This window comes from Carex rostrata, chromosome 17, assembly GCF_964058835.1.
Source record: "Carex rostrata chromosome 17, lpCarRost1.2, whole genome shotgun sequence".
Classification (NCBI taxonomy): domain Eukaryota; kingdom Viridiplantae; phylum Streptophyta; class Magnoliopsida; order Poales; family Cyperaceae; genus Carex; species Carex rostrata.
In genome coordinates, this window is record NC_135934.1 from 4183186 (window position 1) to 4203616 (window position 20431).

The 20431-nt window shown below is 35.0% G+C and overlaps 2 protein-coding genes and 1 long non-coding RNA gene across 6 annotated transcripts; all 3 read left to right on the forward strand.

Moving 5' to 3' along the window:
* The first annotated feature begins 210 nt into the window (after positions 1 to 210).
* LOC144568548 (protein SPEAR1-like) lies at positions 211 to 1349 on the forward strand. The gene is made up of 4 exons (XM_078318912.1): positions 211 to 486; positions 608 to 675; positions 793 to 883; positions 1096 to 1349. The coding sequence occupies exons 1-4, from the start codon at positions 301 to 303 to the stop codon at positions 1213 to 1215; spliced, it is 465 nt and encodes a 154-aa protein (XP_078175038.1). The 5' UTR covers positions 211 to 300; the 3' UTR covers positions 1216 to 1349.
* A 2278-nt stretch (positions 1350 to 3627) lies between these two features.
* Positions 3628 to 7542, forward strand: LOC144568142 (uncharacterized). The gene is made up of 3 exons (XR_013515598.1): positions 3628 to 3764; positions 7115 to 7197; positions 7415 to 7542. It is a non-coding gene; the product is annotated as an uncharacterized LOC144568142 (long non-coding RNA).
* A 1745-nt stretch (positions 7543 to 9287) lies between these two features.
* On the forward strand, positions 9288 to 18302 carry LOC144568229 (casein kinase 1-like protein 4). 4 transcript variants are annotated; one of them, XR_013515614.1, is made up of 15 exons: positions 9288 to 9485; positions 9599 to 9639; positions 10310 to 10379; positions 10488 to 10636; positions 11094 to 11189; positions 11303 to 11373; positions 11464 to 11525; positions 11642 to 11705; positions 11821 to 11905; positions 12112 to 12238; positions 12773 to 12924; positions 13053 to 13110; positions 13463 to 13584; positions 16118 to 17448; positions 17916 to 18302. XR_013515614.1 is itself a non-coding variant. In XM_078318498.1 (15 exons), exons 1-14 carry the CDS (start codon positions 9410 to 9412, stop codon positions 17440 to 17442), a joined length of 1368 nt encoding a protein of 455 aa, XP_078174624.1. In that variant the 5' UTR covers positions 9291 to 9409; the 3' UTR covers positions 17443 to 17448; positions 17916 to 18302. The 4 variants fall into 4 exon arrangements, 2 of the variants coding, with proteins under 2 accessions (XP_078174624.1, XP_078174625.1); XR_013515615.1 differs by having other exon boundaries at positions 9289 to 9485; positions 13056 to 13110; XM_078318498.1 differs by having other exon boundaries at positions 9291 to 9485; positions 17248 to 17448.
* The last annotated feature ends 2129 nt before the right edge of the window (positions 18303 to 20431 follow it).

The following is a 20431-nucleotide window of genomic DNA, read 5'->3' on the forward strand; positions in this document are numbered from 1 at the left end:
TAATATTAAGTACAAGATCATCAGAAACGCGTGGTTGCGTACTATATTATGCTTCTCTGACCATGCAATAAAATAAATAAGAAAACAAAGAAAATCCACCCAAAATCTTCATAAAATCCAATTTGTACAGCCTTTCATCACCAATCAACTATCTTAATTAGTTTCTTGTTAGCATAACCCTTTAAAGAGACCAACTTTTCTTTCTAACAAACTCATCTATCTTCTCTTCTCTTCTCCTTCCTATCATATCTCAATTTCCTCTCTCTCTCTCTCTCTCTCTCTCTCTCTCTTTCTCTAGAGATGGATAACAAGTGCAACTATGGCAAAACAGGATCATGTAAGAAGGGTAAAAGGAGCATTTCTGACAAGCCAAAGCAACCACAAAGAGGCCTTGGAGTAGCACAACTAGAGAAGATAAGGATGCAAAATGAAATCATGGCTAATTATATACCTTCATGTCAACCTCCATATCAAAATGGTTTTGAGGTACATATATATCCTCCCCCCCTCCTCTTCATGTAAATTCAAAGTTCTTTCTTTTGCAACAAATAAAAAATACAAATGTTAAGTTAATTAATCATTTGCTTTTTTTGTGTTACTTAATTAGATTGGATATGTAGATGCATCAAGAAGAGATTCTTTGTATGGTGGATCCCATCAGAGAACAGCAATCAGGTACAAACCAATATAGTTCCTAGCTAGCTATTAATCTTTATTTTATATATATAGTTTTCAATTTTTCATTAATGCGCTCATTTAAATAATGTTATATATATCTATCTATTCTCACAGATCCTCAGTTCATGGAGAAGCTGTGTCCTTTTCACATAATGTCATTGGTCAACAAAATGAGGCACTCCCACTGTTTGCACAAAGTTTGGAGGTTTGTATTAAACATAATTCTTTTCTAAATTAAGAATAATTTTGAAAATTTGAATTTTGCTGTATACTAAAAAAAAAGGGTTATGAAATGTACTAATATAAACTAGGAAATTTTCTCTTTGGTTGATTTTTTCTTAAATCTTATTTTCCAAATTTTTATACATTAATTAATCAATGCACTAATAAAATTGCATATAATTGTGTATAATGCAGGATTCAATGCAGTGGAAAACAAACTATAATTACCAAGCTTCTTCAATGTATTACCATTGTTACCAGGATTCATCAAAGGAGAATCAAGAAGTAGATTTGGAGCTTAGATTAGCATTGTAGTTTAGAGAGCTAGATGCTATACAGTTTAATTAGACAAAATTAATTAGAAATGTATGATGCCTTGTTTATGATCAATTAATGTTTATTTTCCATATCCATTACATGAAGAAAACCTGTCTCAGGTTTGAATAGCTGTGCAGCAGGGCGGCCAAAAAAGCTCGTAGTTCGTGATTCGATTGACTTTGATTTGATTTTTTTTTTTTGCAATTAACTCGTTCGATTGAAGTTCGGTTCGAATCTTATTCAAACTCAAACTCAAACTGCGTATAGTTCGTTCGAAATTGGTTCGCGAACTATTTATGTTCAAATCTCAAATTAACATGTACCGTTCAAATTAGAGCAACACCAATGGCTCAGTGCAAAATCAAGGTTTCATTTCAAATAGGTACAAATATGTACCTGATATGATTAGATAAGATCCAATGCAATGTTTAGTTTAAACTATTCAATTTTCAAAAAATAACTAAGGGAGGTAAGGCTGCCAAAAAAAGCTCGTATATAGTTCATGATTCAATTGACTTTGATTCGATTTTTTTTTGCAATTAACTCGTTCAATTGAAGTTCGTTCTGAAAAAAATCAAACCAGTTTGATTCGAATCTTATTCAAACTCAAACTAAAGTAAGTTTGATTTGGTTTGATTCGTTTGTAGCCCTAGCTGTATTGATTGAATGAATTAGATCAACTTGACAACTTGTAGGATCAGATAAAATATTGACACCTTTAGTGGCGACATTTCTTCTTCTTTCTTTTCTGGCAAATATATACAAGATGTATGAAAATATTATATTTTATATTCACCTCGTAGGCAGGCCCTCAAACAATGTGCTGCGCATTATGTTTTCATAAAGGATCATCATATGCGCCACCTCTTCACTGTTTATTTGATTGTCCACCTTAATTTAATTAGTAAAAGAAAAAAAAGGTAACCTGACATGAGATGACAAAGATGTAGTGATGTGATTTTTTTGTTTTATATCCTGATGACGTAACATGACGTGATTAAAATGATAGGTGACAATCAAATTAGTCAATGTGTTATGTGTACGTGGCCATACTTGTTTTAGTATGAGCTGAGTTCAAATTTTGTTTAACTCGGTTCGTTCCTAATTAAGCTTGTTATAATTAAGAAGATGATAAATATTTTTCTTGACACTTTCACTATTTCTTTTGATACCAACTATGAGAGTCTTCTTTTAAGCACAATTCATAGTCTGCCACATATTCTCCGTTGTAACTATCTCTTCAACTATTTGACATATTCTCTCTTTTTCTTTCTCTTCTCCACTTTGAACTCTGTTTTTGACAGTTCTGATTACACCCCGCGTAAACTCCCTCCTCACTCTTTCCTTCTCAATCAAATCCCAGACTGGACTCATGCAACTTAGAGAAAGCTAATGAAACTTCGATATGAAGATTCAATTTCCATTGTAAGAAGAGGAAGAGAGCGACTAGGTGTTGTTGTAAGAAGGGACAGGGGCAGACCCATCTTGAACCAGGGGGGCAGTTGCATCTCCCCTGGATTTTGAAATTCAATGAAAAAATATGGGTTTGGTACCACTTTCACTAGTGGAGAAACTTAAATTAGAATCGGCCTATCTGAATCGATTATTATCAAACACCGATACTAATACCTATCTGAATCGGTTAATTTCACAATACCGATCCTAAAAATTATCAGGATTGGTTCTTTATAATAACCGATCCTGATAGTTTTTAGAATCGGTTATTATAAAGAACCGATCCTAATGTATATACTATTAGGATCAGTTATTTATAAAGAACCGATCTTGATAGTTTTTAGAATCAGTTATTATAAAGAACCAATTCTAATAGTATATACATTAGGATCAGTTTTCTAAAATAACAGATCCTAATACCCAAATTCGCTTTATGTAGAGCTCCCGCTCCTTAGTTTCTACTTCGCGCTCACATCTTCCCCAATTATTTCCAAGTCCCACTTCCTCTTGTTCACAGTTAGGGTTGCACCTCTCCTCGTCTCGCCTCCTCCGCCCTTCCCCATCCCTCGTCTCCTCCGGTCAGCCTTGCTGCAAATCTCTATCCCCGCAAGTCTCTCGACACGTTGCTCCACCACTCGTCTCTCTCCCCGTCTCTGAAGCCTCTGCACCTCAGGTAAATATTTACCGTAGAATTTATGAATCAAGTTGTGATTTTAGGGTCTAGCTTTCTTAGCTGAGAATTTGAATTTTGTGAGATTTCTTACATTTAGGGTTCAAGTTGTGATTCAATCTAGGTCTTTAATCAGGTGATGCTTGAGGTGTATTTTTTTCAATTTAATCCAATGAGTTTAAGATTGCATGCTTTGGGTGAATGTACCTTTCAATATGTGATTTCGTATGTTTCTCATATGATTTGTCTTAACTGAATAATTCTCGTTTTTGCTTTTAGAAAAATCTTCATCGGTGGGCTAGCTGTAGACACCACTGATAGTACGTTTCTCTGATCTCCGCGCATCTCCTCCCTCCACGGCTCCGTGTCTCTATTGGTTGTGCAAGACGCTAGAAGCCAACTAGCACTGACAAATTGACAGGTAAACTCTGAATTGACAAATTTCTGTTGGCTGTGCAGGAACTGAAATTTTTAAGCTTTCTTTGTTAATTTTTAGTATTGACAAATCAAGACAGTGTAATCTTATTTAGAAAAATTAAGAATGCATGCATGCTTTCCTTCTTTTGTGGAATTATTTTATATATTGCCTCAAAATTGCATTAATTCAAGTATACGATGAATTAATCACAATTAGGGATGTCAAAAAAGTTCGTGGCTCATGGCTCGCTCGTGGCTCGCTAACAGCTCGCTCAGTAGTGGACCGAGCTATTAACGAGCCAGCTCGGCCCAAGCTCGGGCCAAAATAAACGAGTTGAGCCAGGGGTCAGCTCGGACTGGGCCAGCTCGGCTCATTAAGATACATTGGATTTAGGATTTAGTCCCGTATAATTTTAAGTCCAGTCCCATTTTCAAAGACGTAATTATGCAAAATTGATGTATTTTCGATTTGGGAAGAAAGAATATGGGCTTTAGTTGCTTGAAGATGTGCTGCTGGACGATTTCTTAAATTTTTTGAATGGACTTTCTTATTTTTTTATTTTTGAATTTGTATAATAGCAACCCAATAAAGCCCAGCGAGCCAGCTCGTCAGCTCGCGAGCTAGCTCGGGCTGGCTTGTCACGAGCTGAGCCAGGGGTTTTGGCTCGGGGGTCGACCACGCTTTGTAATAAGAAGGGAGGCCTCATGTTCATACGTAATCTAGCATACATAGTCGACCAAGTCGACGAACGTACTTTCCAAGCCCGCTTATGGGAGACTGATTAGATAGTCACATGCTATCTATCTTATGAGCTCTATGGGATAGAATCAATAGAGAACCTATGAATCTATATTATTTCATTTCAATCTCTTCCCGATACCTCCCAAGGAAAATCCCCAATTGGATCCAAAATTGACGGGTTAGTGTAAGCTTATCCATGCGGTTATGCACTCTTGAAAAGGAATCAACTTTCTGAAAGATCCTGGCTTTTGTGCTTTGGTGAGTTGTGCTAGATCCTTTCAATGACCTATGTTGTGTTGATCGTGGTTCAAACCAAAATGAGTAAAATAAAAAATAGAACAAAATGATTCCATAAATCGAATAGAAAGGAACATACCAATTCTTTTTTCATAAACCTCCTCTATTTAAATGAAAGATACCGTGGAACGCGAATAATTCACTAAGAACACCTTTGAAAAGAACTAGGTCCAGCTCGCTCGGTCCAGGCTCGGGCCAAAATAAACGAGCCAAGCTAAGGCCCAGCTCGGCCTGAGCCAGCTCGTTTACAGCCCTAATCACTGTTAGTTTGTAATAATCTAGAAGTCAATAATACGATAAATTATCATAAAGCTTTGTTCATGAATTGAATGTTTATTTATATATCATTTTGTTGCCTTGAGTATTATTGAATTTATAGATCATTTCGAGTTCATGACTGAAATTGTGAAACTCCATAATATAGATGATATATATACTCTTAAAAAGTCACTGACCAAGGTAATTAGCAGGAACACTAATTACCGTGATAAGGTTAGTATGTGGATTAAAAGATGGTTAAGTTTTACAAACCACCTGACACGAGATGTCATTTTAATCACATAGATACATGTTCTAGGAACATGGTATTTGACAGACCCAGAATGAAACATTAAATAGAATTGTGTTCGTGTCATTTATGTTTTCATTCAGTGTCAGGTTCTACAGTATGAGGTATTTATCTTTCCCACTGAGAAATATGTATGTGTGATTGTTATCTAACGCTGTCCGTAAAAAGCAGTCATAACAGTAGCTTTTCCATATGTATAACTTAGCTGAGAAAGTGATAGTTTACCAAGAATACTATTTGTCCCTCGTATTTTATACAAGCTATAACATTACTGGGCCCCTTGATAGAGTAAGATTATCTGCTAGCGGTATAATTACAAGAGTAATTATATTTGATAATCTGCTCAAGATCAAGAAAAGATTCAGTTAGCAAGGATGACACACATCTACCTTGAAACTAATCTGATAGCTATGAGACAGAAGAACAGACACAAGTAAATAGTTTACTGGATCGTGATATTGTACAGTACAGCATCATCTGTGTAATTGGATGGTCATGATGTATACTGCCAGATACCGCTCATGATTATAGAAGTTAAAACAGTTTTAACTCTATTTACCAACATAACACAGATCCTATTGGGTCACACCATATAGGAGTTAATCGGATAATCTTATTGTGATTGATTATAAATTGGTTATGATCAATAGTAAGATGGTTATAATTAATTATACGTGTTATAATTAAATTATAAATGTCATATAAGATGACAAGCAAAAACAACGGTTAATTTATAAACGTACACGGTACGTTGTATAAAAGTTACCGAAACAACAACCGCAAGAAATATAATTGTTCAGAATAATTATACGAATATTATTTGTATTCGGGCCGAGGGCATTCGGGTCATTTCAGATTCGTCCTTATCCGCATGACATGTCATCGATCCTATCCAGATGACACGTCATCAATCCTATCCACATAACACCTCACCCCCTAGGTGGCATGCCTTGTCATAGGGGTATTTTGGTCTTTTCACATCATTTTAGAGGCTATAAATAGAGGGTGCATAAAGAGATTAAAATACTAATTCACTTGTATCGTTTCGTATCGAAACGAATCAGTATTTTCTTTCTTTCTCGGTTTCTCTCCCAAATAGTGTTTCGATTGAGAAAAGAAAGTTATACGTAGTTGACGTATAATCTTGCGGGTTGTTGTGAAGTATATTTATGGGATCGATGAATAGTGTTTTCTCGAATTTCGCGGTATTTCAGTTTTGCTCATTGATGAAACTGAGTAATCGAAAATTTATGTTTACGGGTTTTCGTCTTTTTCTCCGTGAATAGTGTTTTTGCAGAATTCCGCGGTTTATAGTATTTCTGGCAAAAGAAATAAACCGCTCTCCGGTTAGTCCTGATGGATAACCGATAGAGGCATCAGACGTATGCTCCGAGGAGAATCATTCCCGTGATGTAGCTCTACTCGCTCGGTCTGCATTCCAACTGTGATTTGGAAACAAGGTATAAATATGTTATATTAATCTATTTAATTGGTAAGTAGATTAATGTTTTAGAAATCAATCATGGAGTAGATCTGTAAAAAAGATTAAATTGAGTTTTGATGCCAAAGGAATACTGAAGGTGGACCGCCTTGGAAAGTTTCATGACATACCCCGTTTAATCCTGATCTTAAGTTGGCCGTAGAAATTTTTGTTCTACGGTCATTCCGCAGCTTAAGCCTAAACAGATTTTGATTACCCCGAAACCCAACAATCACAATGCATACTTCTTTTGTGGAATGAAAGCAGGGTGTGAAGGCATAGGGAAAGATCTGTCATTCCTGCATCAAAGGAAATAGTCAATACAACTGGAGCCAGCGACACCTTTGCTGGTAAAAATTTGTCTTTAAGTTTTGTTTTGTTTGATTCATGAATTGTTTGGTCATTGAAGATGTGCCAAGGAAATAGTAGATATTTGGATGCTTATATTTGGAGTCTTATATTTTTCATGCATGACCTATGTAAATTTTTGATACATCACCTGATTAGTGAATATTACTATTAATGCTAAATGGTAGTTTACTTGTTTCAAAATGTTCTGCTAAATAGCACGAGGAAGGTGCAAAAACATCGATGTTGCTACTGACGAGGAGAGGGGTTGGCTGCGATTTGATTAAGTGCTTTTGAGTAAAATTGTAGGTGAATTGTGCCCATTGTGGTTTGATTTTAATTCTTCACTGATTCTAGATTCATGAAATTGTGTGTGTTGAATAATGATAAACTTTGATTTTGTAAATGTAAATATTTGGCAATTTGGATAATATGTTATTTAGGGAGCGTTATTTGTAAATTGTGAGTGTTATTTAGTGATATTTTGATATAATTTAGTATGATTAATTGAAATTGTGAGTGTTGAAATTATTAGTGAACTAATATTGTGGCGGGCACATCATTACAAACAAAATTGCAAAACAAGAAAAAAGAAAAAGAAAAATAGAATCAGGGTGAATCGGCTATTAATTAAATGAACCCACTAATAATGAAAAAAATTGAATCAGGAATCGGGTATGATATATGTTCGACCTTGATAAGTATATTTAGGATCGGCTGTAAATATAGGCCCGATCTTGATAGGCACATTTAGGATTGGTTGTAACTATATGTCCGATTCAGATTAGATCTATTAGGATCGGTTATTTGTAACAACCGATCATAATGGCACTATTAGGATCGGTAATCCTAATTCAAACTTTTAGTATCGACTGTTTAACCGATCCAGATTAGTTTCGTATTTGTATCGCATGGATCAGGATCGGTTATTTTTCGATCCTAATATGCATAATTCGTAAATAACCGATTATAATTCCAGTTTTTCCACTAGTGTTTGTTCCTCTCTTGGAGCTGGAATGCCCGCCAGTCCAGTTCAAAAGCACCATTAATGAGAAAATTTGTTGTTTTTATAGAAGTTTTATAAAAATTTACGGATCTGAATCAACTTTTTTATTTTTTAATATGTAAAATGATAATATTTTGTTGTTTTTGTTATGTATGAGTATACTATTTTTTTTTTTTATTTAGTATCAAATTAGTTAATAGATTTGAACTCAAATCCTGCCCCTCTCTGACAGAAATCCTGCATCCGCCTTTAAAAATGGGACATCATGAGATAGGTCCACAGTGGTAGAGCGAGAAGTCACAAAGGGCGAGATGACCAACACATAGTCTATGTTTGACTCACAACAACAAATTGACAAAAAATTTAGTTTATGTACACCTCACAACACGAACAGACTGTTAACAAAATGACTCGATTAAAGTCAGGATCTCAGTTCGTCGTCTTTTTTATAAATCGAGCTCAAACCTTACCTAACTTACCTCCTTTACTGCTCCAATAACGACCAAAATGACTTAAAAGAGCAAGTATTTATACGGTGAAGTGAGGAACTAATAATGGGCCTGTTTAGTTAAAGGCCCAATACAAACATGGGCCCAAATTTGGATGAATTATTCATCTCGTTTGGTTTTTATTTACCTCTCAACGAGAAACTTCCACGGACTGGCAGTTACAAAAGCTTTTTTATTTTTTTATTTTCTTTTGAAACCTGGCAGTTACAAAAAGTTTAAATTATACAAAACAATGAGACAGCTGTTTTTTGTAACTTGTCTTCCAGTTTCTATTGCACAAAAGTGGTAATGGAGTAGACCGGGACACCGGGTCCAACCGAGCTTATTAATTCAAGGCTTCCTTTCTAAGCATTTTCTCTTTTTTCAAGTTGGGGGTCGGTCCAATGGGGTATGGATCAATTCGGTCCGATGCCAGGTAAAAACCATCCGATCCGGATTTATATTCGTGAGAAGGTTGATCGCACGAATATCGATGTAGATCTGACGGCTTAGACCGGTTACTGGATCGAATTTGGTCCAATGCCCATCAGATGGCCCCAGCTTACCACATTTATTCACAATACCCCCTCAGTTTGGTCCTATTATGCATCCTCAATCCCTTACCTTCCATTTCTCCACCGTCTCACTTTTGGACCTCTCTCTCTCTTTCTCTCTCTCTCTCGCGCTCGCTCGCTCGCTCTGTCGGTGTCGATTTAGGTCATGGATCGGATTGTAGGTGCGAAATACAAGCTGGGACGCAAGATAGGAAGTGGATCCTTCGGAGAGATCTTTCTGGGTTCGTTTTCGCTCAATCAGTTTCTTGTCAGATTGAATTTCGATTGAATTTAGCTTTGCATGTAGTACTAGGACTAATTTGTGTTCGTTTTTGTACTTTTTAAACTGTTTCAGCAACCCATGTGGACACTTTTGAGATTGTGGCGGTGAAAATTGTGAGTATCGATATATATATTTTTTTTGTTGTCCTACATTTATTTATTCTGTTCTTTTAAGTGGAATTTTATTTGGGATAAGGATTAGATAAGGTTTTTTGACAAGAATAATCCTGCCTACACAGTCAACCTGAATTTTATTTCTGAGATAAAAAAAAAATTGGAGTCACTGTTGCACACGTGGACGGTTCTCTGATTAAAACTGTAATTCCAGTTCCCATACATAAGCTAGTTTAGTTATTTCTGGATTGGAATTGCAGTTCCAGCTGAACTTAAAAACCTCCATGGTTAAATTGGAGTTTTTTACTTGAATAAGCTTGTTATTGATCCTGCATTGTTAGGTATGAAGGTTATTTTTTTTTTTAATAATTGATACACATATTCCTGATTTCAATTGAATTTAATTCCAAACTTCTCTCATTGGAATTGTGATTAAAATTTGTACAATCACAATCTTATAGCCTTCTCCCTGATTTTGATCAATACGGGATTTAACTTCCGGATGAACATAGATTGCAACCTTTTATCGGTTTCAGCTTTCAATACTAGTGAAGATGAAGAATTAAACCAACCTGCATTTTTTGCATAATCTACTTCCTAGAGTTTAATCCTGATACTAAGATACTGTTGTAAATATATAGTGAGAATACAATTTCTTTTCATTACGCAGGAGAATAGAAAGACGAAGCATCCCCAATTGCTATATGAGGCGAAGCTATACAACAATCTCCAGGGAGGAAGTATGTTATATTGCAATAATTTCCGTACACTTATTTAAATTGGGCTACGTCCCATGAACTAAACTGCAATTAAATATGTGTTATTAAGTATTAAATCTATTAATTCAGGTGGGATAGCGAGCATAAAATGGTGTGGTGTAGAAGGTGAAGATAACGTGCTAATTCTTGATTTGCTGGGACCGAGTTTAGAGGATTTGTTTGTATACTGTGGCCGCAAATTCACTCTCAAGACAGTTCTTATGTTGGCTGATCAGATGGTAAATCGAACAATTCAAATTTCTACTCATGCCATTCTATATTCATAAAAGACTGAATGTTTCACCTTATTTACATGCCATTCATTGAGGAGGGGGGGGGGGCTCTATTTTCTTTTACTTCTTAGAAATATTGGAAAGAAGGATTTGCTTTGAACATTTTTCTCAAGGCGGAAGGAGGGTCTTTTGAGTAATTTTTAGTACTTTGCGGAGCATTGCAATATTTTGAAAATATCAAAAGAATGTTCAGAAATAATCCTACACCCAAACTTGAACCTCCTTTTCTTTTAATTCAAGATAATGCTTGAAGTGCCCCTCCTTTTTTCAATTATGCTTTGTAGTGGTTTGCCAAATGAATGAAATCTCTCTCTCTCTCTCTATCTATCTATCTATTTTCCTGGAAGCATAAATAAATTAATATGATAGTGAACTTTGCCATTTTACATCTTTTGTTGGACAGATTTCAAGAATAGAGTTTATGCACTCAAAAGGGTATTTGCATAGAGACATTAAACCAGATAATTTTCTCATGGGCCTTGGTCGAAAAGCGAACCAGGTACTGCTCTTAACACCAGTTGATGCAGTATCTCATATTTGATAAAAAAATTTGGCGAAGAATTTAATAGAAATTATACGACATTCATTCTGATAATATTTAATTTTATTTAGGTATATATTATTGATTTTGGGCTTGCCAAAAGATACCGGGACGCGATCTCAAATAGGCATATCCCTTATAGGTATATATGAATGTTAAATGTATATTTTGGATCAACTTCACATATACTCATTTTGGTAAAGTTGAAATTTTTTTCATACTTCTTTTGTAGGGAGAACAAAAACCTTACTGGCACTGCTCGCTATGCCAGTTGCAACACACATCTTGGCATTGGTGAGTGCATAAAATCTTATCCTATATTCAGATATTTGCATCCTGTGTGTATGTCTGTGTTCCTATTTACTTATTATCTATTTGTTTAATGACAAATTTCAAACTTCTGATTTTAGAGCAAAGCCGAAGGGATGATTTGGAATCGCTTGGTTACGTTCTCCTGTATTTCCTGCGTGGAGGGTAAATTTCTTCAAATTTTATTTCTCATGAGATTAATTCGAACTACCTTTCTATACTGTAATGAATCTGCAAAACTGTTATGTGGCATGATATTAAGTGATAACTGCTTCTTTAGGCTCCCCTGGCAGGGATTAAAAGCTGCAACAAAGAAACAGAAGTATGACAAAATATGTGAGAAGAAACTTTCTACACCAATCGAGGTTTGTGTCTTGATGTGTTATGTCTCTATCTCCTTAATTCTAAACTACTCCAGTCTCTATTTAGCATTTAGTCATCCTCATGCAAATTCTATTTAGTTCACATGAATTACTGTAACTAAATACCAAGAATGCTTTATATTGAAAAGATAACTAGAAATGCACTATGGAGCAGCAATAAATTTAATGCTTCTTATTTCCACTATCAGGTATTATGCAAGTCAAGCCCAGTTGAATTTGCATCATATTTCCACTATTGCCATTCTCTGACATTTGATCAGCGGCCTGATTATGGTTTCTTGAAGCGTCTCTTTCGTGACTTGGCTTCTCGTCAAGGTTTACTATTTTTTAATAATTTCTCAATATGCTGAAACTTGCTTGTTGCAATATTTCCATGGCATTGGTACCCACGTATATTGGGGTGCTATTCAATTGAACCCCGATTTTACATTATAAAGCTTAACATACCAATTTTGTTTAGTCCTTTCTTTGCAAATATCATCTCACCTTTGAAACGAAAGTTTAAGTAATGGCACAAGTATATGGCAAGTGACATGTTCACTTTGAGTTAAAACCAATTCCTTTTCAACCTGTACATGCAAATCTGAATTCAGCATATAATAGAAAAGATAAGTAGGGGCAAATATGTAATTGAGTGTCAGATGTCTGACCGAGAAATTGTAGGTGTTGTTTGCATATCATTTAGAATGGCAGGTGTACTTTCTTGAAAAAAAAAAAAAAAAAAACTATAGAATCTGCTATTTTAGCCTTACTCTAATTGGATATAAGTTTGAATTTGTGTGCTTTGCATTATTATTACTGTTGTTTTTATCATGTATTAGTTTTCAATTTATTTTTTATTTTTAACAGGACACGAGTATGACTTCGTATATGACTGGACAGTGATGAGATTGCAAAAACTGAACAAGTTATCTCAATCTCATAATCAACCTAAGCCTCAGGCTCAGGCTCAGGCTCAGCCTCAGCCTCATCCTCAGTCTCAGTCTCAGCCTCGGTTCTCTGTTAGTTTCCTTTCCAGTACTCCATCTCAGTTTTAGACATTAGAGGTTATTCTACAACTCATACACGAGAAATATTATTTTCCTTTTGTATTTTTATTTTTCTTCTTTCTCTTTTCAATTTATTTTGGCAGGGATCTGGTGTGACTACTGGTCCATTACCTTCTATGGATTCTGACAAGCATCATGGTATATTTTTCTGTGCTTAAATAAAATAAGGAATTTTCTATATGCCATTGCAAAATTTCTTATTATACGTTTGTTTCCCTGCGACCTTGAATAGGTTGTTGTAGTAGAACTAACCGTCTAGGGTAAATATCAGAGTTCTAGTAAATTTGTCTGCAAAAATCAACACAAATATTGTACTTTGGTAGCTGTCAACGGTTCACAAAATATTTTATGTTTGCACATCTTTTCAATGGAGAACTGTTGAATTTGGTATCTATTTTCTAATTTTGAGAGATTGCATGATGGGCTCACAATGTGATTGAATTTCATTTTCCTTTCTTTCTTTCTTTTTTTTTTTTTTTTAAAATTTCAGTGGGAAATGGTAGTGCCCAGCCAGAAGAACTTGAGGATCATGTGGGTCCGAGTAATATGGCTCGACAGACAGTGCAGATGCAATTCAAGCCAACTGCTGCCAATCCTTTGTCTGAAAATCATGTAAGTAATTCTCTCACATGTACCCCTAGAAAACATGAAAATTATTTATACTCCTCGATAAAGAGAAATATCTAATATACCCTAAAAGAGCATTAGATATCCTGCATAGACTCATCCATATTATTTGAAATTGCCTACACAACCAGATGCTTACTCGTCTCTCTGCTGCGAGCAGCATTTATCACTGCTGGTGAAAACATATAAAATTATAAATAATGAATGATCTTTCTAATAAATTCTTTTGGAACAACAGATCAGAGCATTTCAATGTTTTAATCTATACTGCATCTAAATTTTTAATACAAACATGGTCCTCTGATACTATATTTTATGGATTATGGAACTTGTGAGAGACTAAATATGCATTTACAATACAACTATCATGCAGAACCGTGAGGAATGGTGCCAATACAAAGTTAGTTTTTTCCCCCCTTAAAACTATAATTGGTGCCTGTGCTTCTGTAAAGAACTTGATTATAAAAAGTTTTTTTGATTGTGTCTGACGCACCATCCATAGGCTAATGCACAACTAATTGGTACCCTATAAGCAATGCACTTAATTCTTGAAGGAAACAAGTATGTGTTGCATTTTATTGTCCTGCATTGCTTTCTCTGGGTAATCATTCATTTTGACCACAACTAACATATGAAAGTTTTATCATCTGATAATATTAGTAATATGACAGTTTGTTGCTGCTAGCACATCCTATACGGTTAGTGAAAAGTTAGCTAGCAATGCATATGTTATTTTAGTTCTATGTCTCTGAGGAGATCAGTTTCTTTCCATATTTTTTCTGGTAAGTTGCGAGTGTCTTGTCCATCGACCTCCAACATTCTTAGGTACCATAGCAAATTAAGTTTTTTTGGTGAATATATACATCTAATGCTCTAACCTATTTCACTCTCTTCAAAATTGTATGTAAAAGGATTAGATAAGTAGCAAGTTTAGAAACACCTCTTTTTTTGGCTCAACTTGTGGTGTCGCTAAATGTATGTTCTTAATGATCTGCCCCATCTATGTAAGTGTGTGCTACAGTTTAGAGCTACTGCAGTATAATATGAAGATATGGCATACTTTGATCTTTCCTTGTGTCATAGGCTCCTTAGTTAATGTGCCTCGTCTAATTGGTCCTTATTTGGTTGTGCCAGTTGCTTACTGTATTACACTAACTTTGCAAAAAGAGTAAAAGTAATGCACATATGTAATCAATGACCATTATGTTATCCAAATGTAGAAACTTGACCTTGACATAACCTTGGAGGTTCAAATATAGAATAAGGTTATCAATGCATCTGCTATGATGCCATTCTCCTCATAGTACATTTTAAGAATGTTGGGCAGTGTTTGGTTGAGGCCTAAATCATGGAATATGAGGTTTAGGCCTCAGTTATTCCACCAAACACATATTAATTAGGCTGGTCCTAACTAGGCCTAACTCTAAATTAGCCCTCTAAATTTAAACCACCTCTCCAGGTGGCCTAAGAGTTAGTTCTCTTGCAGCCCGACTGTTAGTGACTATCCAATTTCCTCCCCCTCAATTATTCCACCAAACGCGGATTAATTAGGCCGGGCCTAACTAGGCTTAACTCTAAATTAGGCCTCTAAATTTAAACACTCTCCAGTTGGTTTAAGAGTTAGTCCCCCCCTACGGTCCACTGTCAGTGACTATCCATTTTTTCCCCCTCTCTCTCTTCGTTAGTCAATACTATTTCTTAATAGCATAGGCCATGATATAACTTTAGACCTCAACCAAACATAAATAGCTTAGGACAGCCTAAGTTGGAATAACCAACTTAGGCCTCAACCAACCACCACCAGGAATAAGTAGCATACATGCCTGTATTGACCGGAACAAGTCGACGTAAATTAAATCAATAAACAATTACTATATAGGAACTTTTTTTTATTTCCATATACTCTTAATAAATTGATGGTCTTGTCAGATTCCGCAGGTTTATTCTGATGAAGCTTCAATTTATGCCTGTTCATCTACAAATTCTAATTCCCCAATTAGGATGTAGTTCTCAAATTACCTGGTTGTACCAACCCTGTCATCTTGGACACTAATTAAATTATCATACTAGAAATGATGTCAAAATTTGTGGGGTACAGCAGCTTTATTCCATGTAAGCAGTGCAGTTATTAAGAAAAGAGAATGCTAAACTAGCTATTAGTCGGGCTTATTAAATAATTGTCTTTCTTGTAGTGATGTTGTTTAGAATAAGCACCAAAACCTTATAAGATAAGTACTCTTTTTGATATTGACTTCAATTTCCTTTTAATGTTAATCTTGTCATCCTTCACCTAATATTAAAACAGCTTGAGAAAACAACAATAACAAAGCTTAAATTTTGTGTTTCCAAATATGATGAAAGGGGTGAGGGTTTTTATGACATGTCGTGATATAGAATTTTGTGTTTCCAACAATAACATGTCGTGATATAGAATTAATTTGCGAGCTTTTAAGCCAGGGAAAGTATGAAACTTGAGTTTGTTTGGACATTGATAGTAATCTCTAACTTATTTGATTAGGAAGCGGGGAGTGTCCGATGCCCGCTTGGAACTGTCCGATTTGCTCCAGGATTTGTGTACACTTGATCCGCACGAATCTTGAAGCGACATACACGAATATTGAAGCGGCACGCATGAATCCTGGAGCTATTCGGACTGTTCTGAGCGGGCATCGGACGCCCCCTGCTTCCGTTTGATTAGCCCTGCAAAAATGATCAACGCCGCTGTTCCAGATATTGGAAATTTTCCCTTTATATTTTTTACGGCATTCACTCAGAATTGTGTAGCTAAACACATTTAATTTAGACTGTATTAGGAAGTAGGATTGGTATCTGGTTTGCATTCTACAAGCAAAACTTATACTTTCACTTAGAAACTAAAAAGGTCCCACCCTGCCAAATCCATAGTTAATGACATATATTTGCTAAGCAGTTAAGAATCAGCATCTTTCATAAAACCCAGGTTAAATAGGATGAAAATTTCTTATTAGCTTAGATAAGTGTTTTACAAACAGTTTGCATAAAGTATATGAACTCCATTTAAAGAAATTTAATAGAACGAGGGTAAAATTATCATCACATAAAATATACCTTGTTAGTGTTGCATAACTTCTTGTCGGCAACACATAGTGCATAACTTACTTTGTTTGAGGCTGAAGTTGCTCTCATTACTAGCGCAATCAAAGATAGCGAGATCAAACTGAGAAATAAAAATGTAGAAGAACGGAAATAAAATGGAAGGAGGGCAATAAAACAGGTTTAGGCTCCATATATCTAATAACTCATTCATTTGTAGAGAAGTCATTGAGGGGTAATTTGAGCATATTTGAAAATAAGTCGGTAAGCTTTGCGATGAAGAATTTCATATCTTTAGGATTATATTTGTAGTATTTCCTCTGTTTTTTCAAGTCAGTAAGGTTTGAGGTGATATATGTCATATCTTTTAGGATTATATTTGTAGTATTTCCTCAGTTTTAAAGTTGTGCATATGGTTTTGGGACACTCGGAAGGTATATATTAATTTCATAAGAGTATACATTGAATTGGACCAACCTATTGGCACCAACTGGACTGCATTGGTGATGTCTTTTATTTTCTTTTAGTTTGTTTTTTCCATGATTACAAATCTGTAACTCTTCCTATTTTGAACAGAGGGGTCAGGTTGTTGGATCAGCATCTACCTTTACAGCAACGCCAGGTGCTCCTTGGAAGAGCAGTGGTACGACTTCAAGGGTGGCCCCGCCGGGTGAGACTTCATACCAAGCCCAAGGTTATGGTGCCAACAACTACACGACACCAAGCACGTGGGTCCCACCTACGTTACGGCGTAATGCTTCTGCAAAATAACCTTTGGTATGCTTTCCCTTTTATTATTTTTATTTTATTTAGTGCTTATTGGTTTTCTCGTCCCCGCAGAATCTCAAAGTGGCTATGTTTGCTTTAAAAAATAAGAAGTGTAAAATGTAACCCACAACCCGTTAAGAATCACAGAAATATTTTGACCCTATATAGAGCATATGTGTACCCTTACAAAGCAAGTCCATGATTTATAATTTGCCAAAATACCCTCATTCCTTCTCTAGCACTTTCTACTTAGGAGTATTGCAGCATAGGCCAATACTTCCTTGACCTGAACAGTTCGGCACCTGACATATTTCTATTAGATGGAATAAAATGTAACAAGTAGACTAAGGTGGGTCCAGTCTGGAATGGTACAAATTAGCACAATACAAATTGTGATACTAATTACTTGGCACTTGATGAGTAGCTTCCGGAGCTTGTACAATGTTTTGACTAAATTTTTTTTACTTATTTTTTAGGTCCTTGATGCCATGCACTGATTTAAAAAGGAATGCTGCGAAGGAGTAAAAAAAGGACCCTTACCTGTGGTTTAAAGAAAGATGTGAAGTATTCACTCACTGCTGGAGTCACTGAAAAGGGAGTAGGGGCAAAAGTTTAAATTAGTACTCATTAGCTGGCTTCTGGTAATTCATTTAATTTGACATATCAGATAGCTGGTTATCTCAAAATATAGCTTTGATCTGTTGTGATTTTAATCTGACCAAAATTGGTCGAAACAAGCATAGAAAGCATCGTATTGTATTTCTTGTTATTAACATGGGAGAGGGTTAGTGTTGTAAAGTGGCACCTTATTGTCCGTCTGTTGTCAATAATAGTGTCATCAGCTCTTATTTTGCTTTTGTGAATAATGTTTGTTATATTTTGCTTATATTTTTGTTGCACAACCCTTGCTCTAATTGGGCACCTAACCTAGTCTCACATTAGTGTACTGTGTCAGAGCTAGAGTGGGTACTTGTAAGGCATGAAAAGGAACTTTACTGAGTTTGAGTCATTTTCAGATTTTAGGGGTTGTATGCCTTTGAGCCATTTCGGTTGTGGGCCGTCTGGCTTCAAATTATCTCTGATCAGATTAGGTTAGATTTTGCTACCTTTGTGATGTTGTCTGGCTTTAAATGAGTAAGGCTTGGGTGCTATGGATAGCACAAGGTCATGCGTGCTACGGCTTCAAAAATCTAACATATAAACTTCAAATTTCGATTTAAGTAGTTCAATAAATTGGTTATATAATAAACTTGTAGAATACTAATTTTTACTTTTTTTGAAATTTTTTAACTATTTTTTATGATTCATGAAAAATGACAAAAAAATAGTCTAAAATATTGACAATTTTCTTTTAATTTTAGGTCATTTTTGCCATCTTTTATAAATCATTAAAAATAGTTAAAATTAGTATTCTACAAGTTTATTATATAACCAATTTATTGAGCTACTTAAATCGAAATTTGAAGTTTATATGTTAGATTTTTGAAACCATAGCACGGATGACCTTGTGCTATCCATAGCACCCAACCTTGCTTTAAATTATCTCTGATCAGATTAGGTTAGATTTTGCTACCTTTGTGATGTTGTCAAGACAAATCAGTTCTCAATTTTCTGTCCCATGAATAGTTTTCTATCCACTACATGGTTTGATATTATACCTCTGTTGCCTCAATGCTCATCTTTTGTTTTTGGGTTATAATCTTGTAGGTTTTTCTTTATATATCTATATTTTGATTAGTAATAATGTGGTTATTTCGTTTAGACATACAAGATTACAAATTGTGCTGCCTGATTGTAATTCATATTTGATATTCATTCTGGTTGCATCGATCTTTTCTTGCCCCAAGTAAATTTGACTGACATGTTAATTTCAAAAATAAACATTTTAAAAACAGTGAAAGTGCAAAATAAAGGATCTGGGAATTTCGGTTAAGATATGTGCTATTCTGGTAGTGGAAGAATTATATAGTTGATAGATATATTTGCTGGGGCCTAAATCCATTTGAAGGGAATTATGAGATGTACCACTATTTGTGTTACTAATGTAGCAATAATGAGATGAATATAAGAAAATATACAATTGAAGCATCATTATGCAGCGCTTCTTTTTGTTTCCTTTTTGAATGATCAGTGCAAATCTGCAATGGCATTTTGCATCACATCTATAAAATTAATTTGGTAGGGTTTTCCCAAGAAAATGCGTGGTGGTTGGCCAGTCAATGTATGATCATAATTACATTTTAATTTCATTAATTACAGGATATATCAAAGTACAGATTTGAGAGATATCTCTATGATGATAGGATATGATCCATTTGAAAGAGAAGTGATCTTGTCGCTTCCAAGCCCCAAGAGAGCACCAAGTTCAACTTCTCCATCAAGTATATCTAACCAGAATTTAACAAGTGGCTTCGATAGTTCTATTATAATGCCAAAAAAAAAGTTCCTAAATACCACATTTCCTTCCAATAATAGAACTTTTATTTGTGCTAGATTAAAAAGTATTTAGAGTGTGCAAGGAAAGAGAGGGAGAGAAAGGGAGAAGCGGTAAGACCAAGAAAAATCCCAAATTGTAGAAATGAACTCTGATTAGTGTTATTTTAATTCTATTGAAGAAACAATAATTAAGAAAATGTAAATGCTTGCAGCAATCATATCCACTAACAAGTGCGCTTCCATTTACGGAAAACCTGGATGCATCATCTCTTTTTTCAATGCTAAGCTTACAGCATCAACGGTGATGCACATTTTTCTAAAAAGAATTCTAAGTTGCTTTAGTACATTCATTTACTTGCATCATTTTTTTCATAGGTTGAATATACACTAAATGAAATTAAAACTTACAATTTAGTATGTAAATAGATCTGTTTTAAATGTTTAGATTGAAGTCAAATTTATTGAAATTAAATTTATAAAAATACTTGACGAGCTTAATTAATAACACACTAACTCTACTCTAACATAAACTCTTACAAAAATGTATTAAAAATAA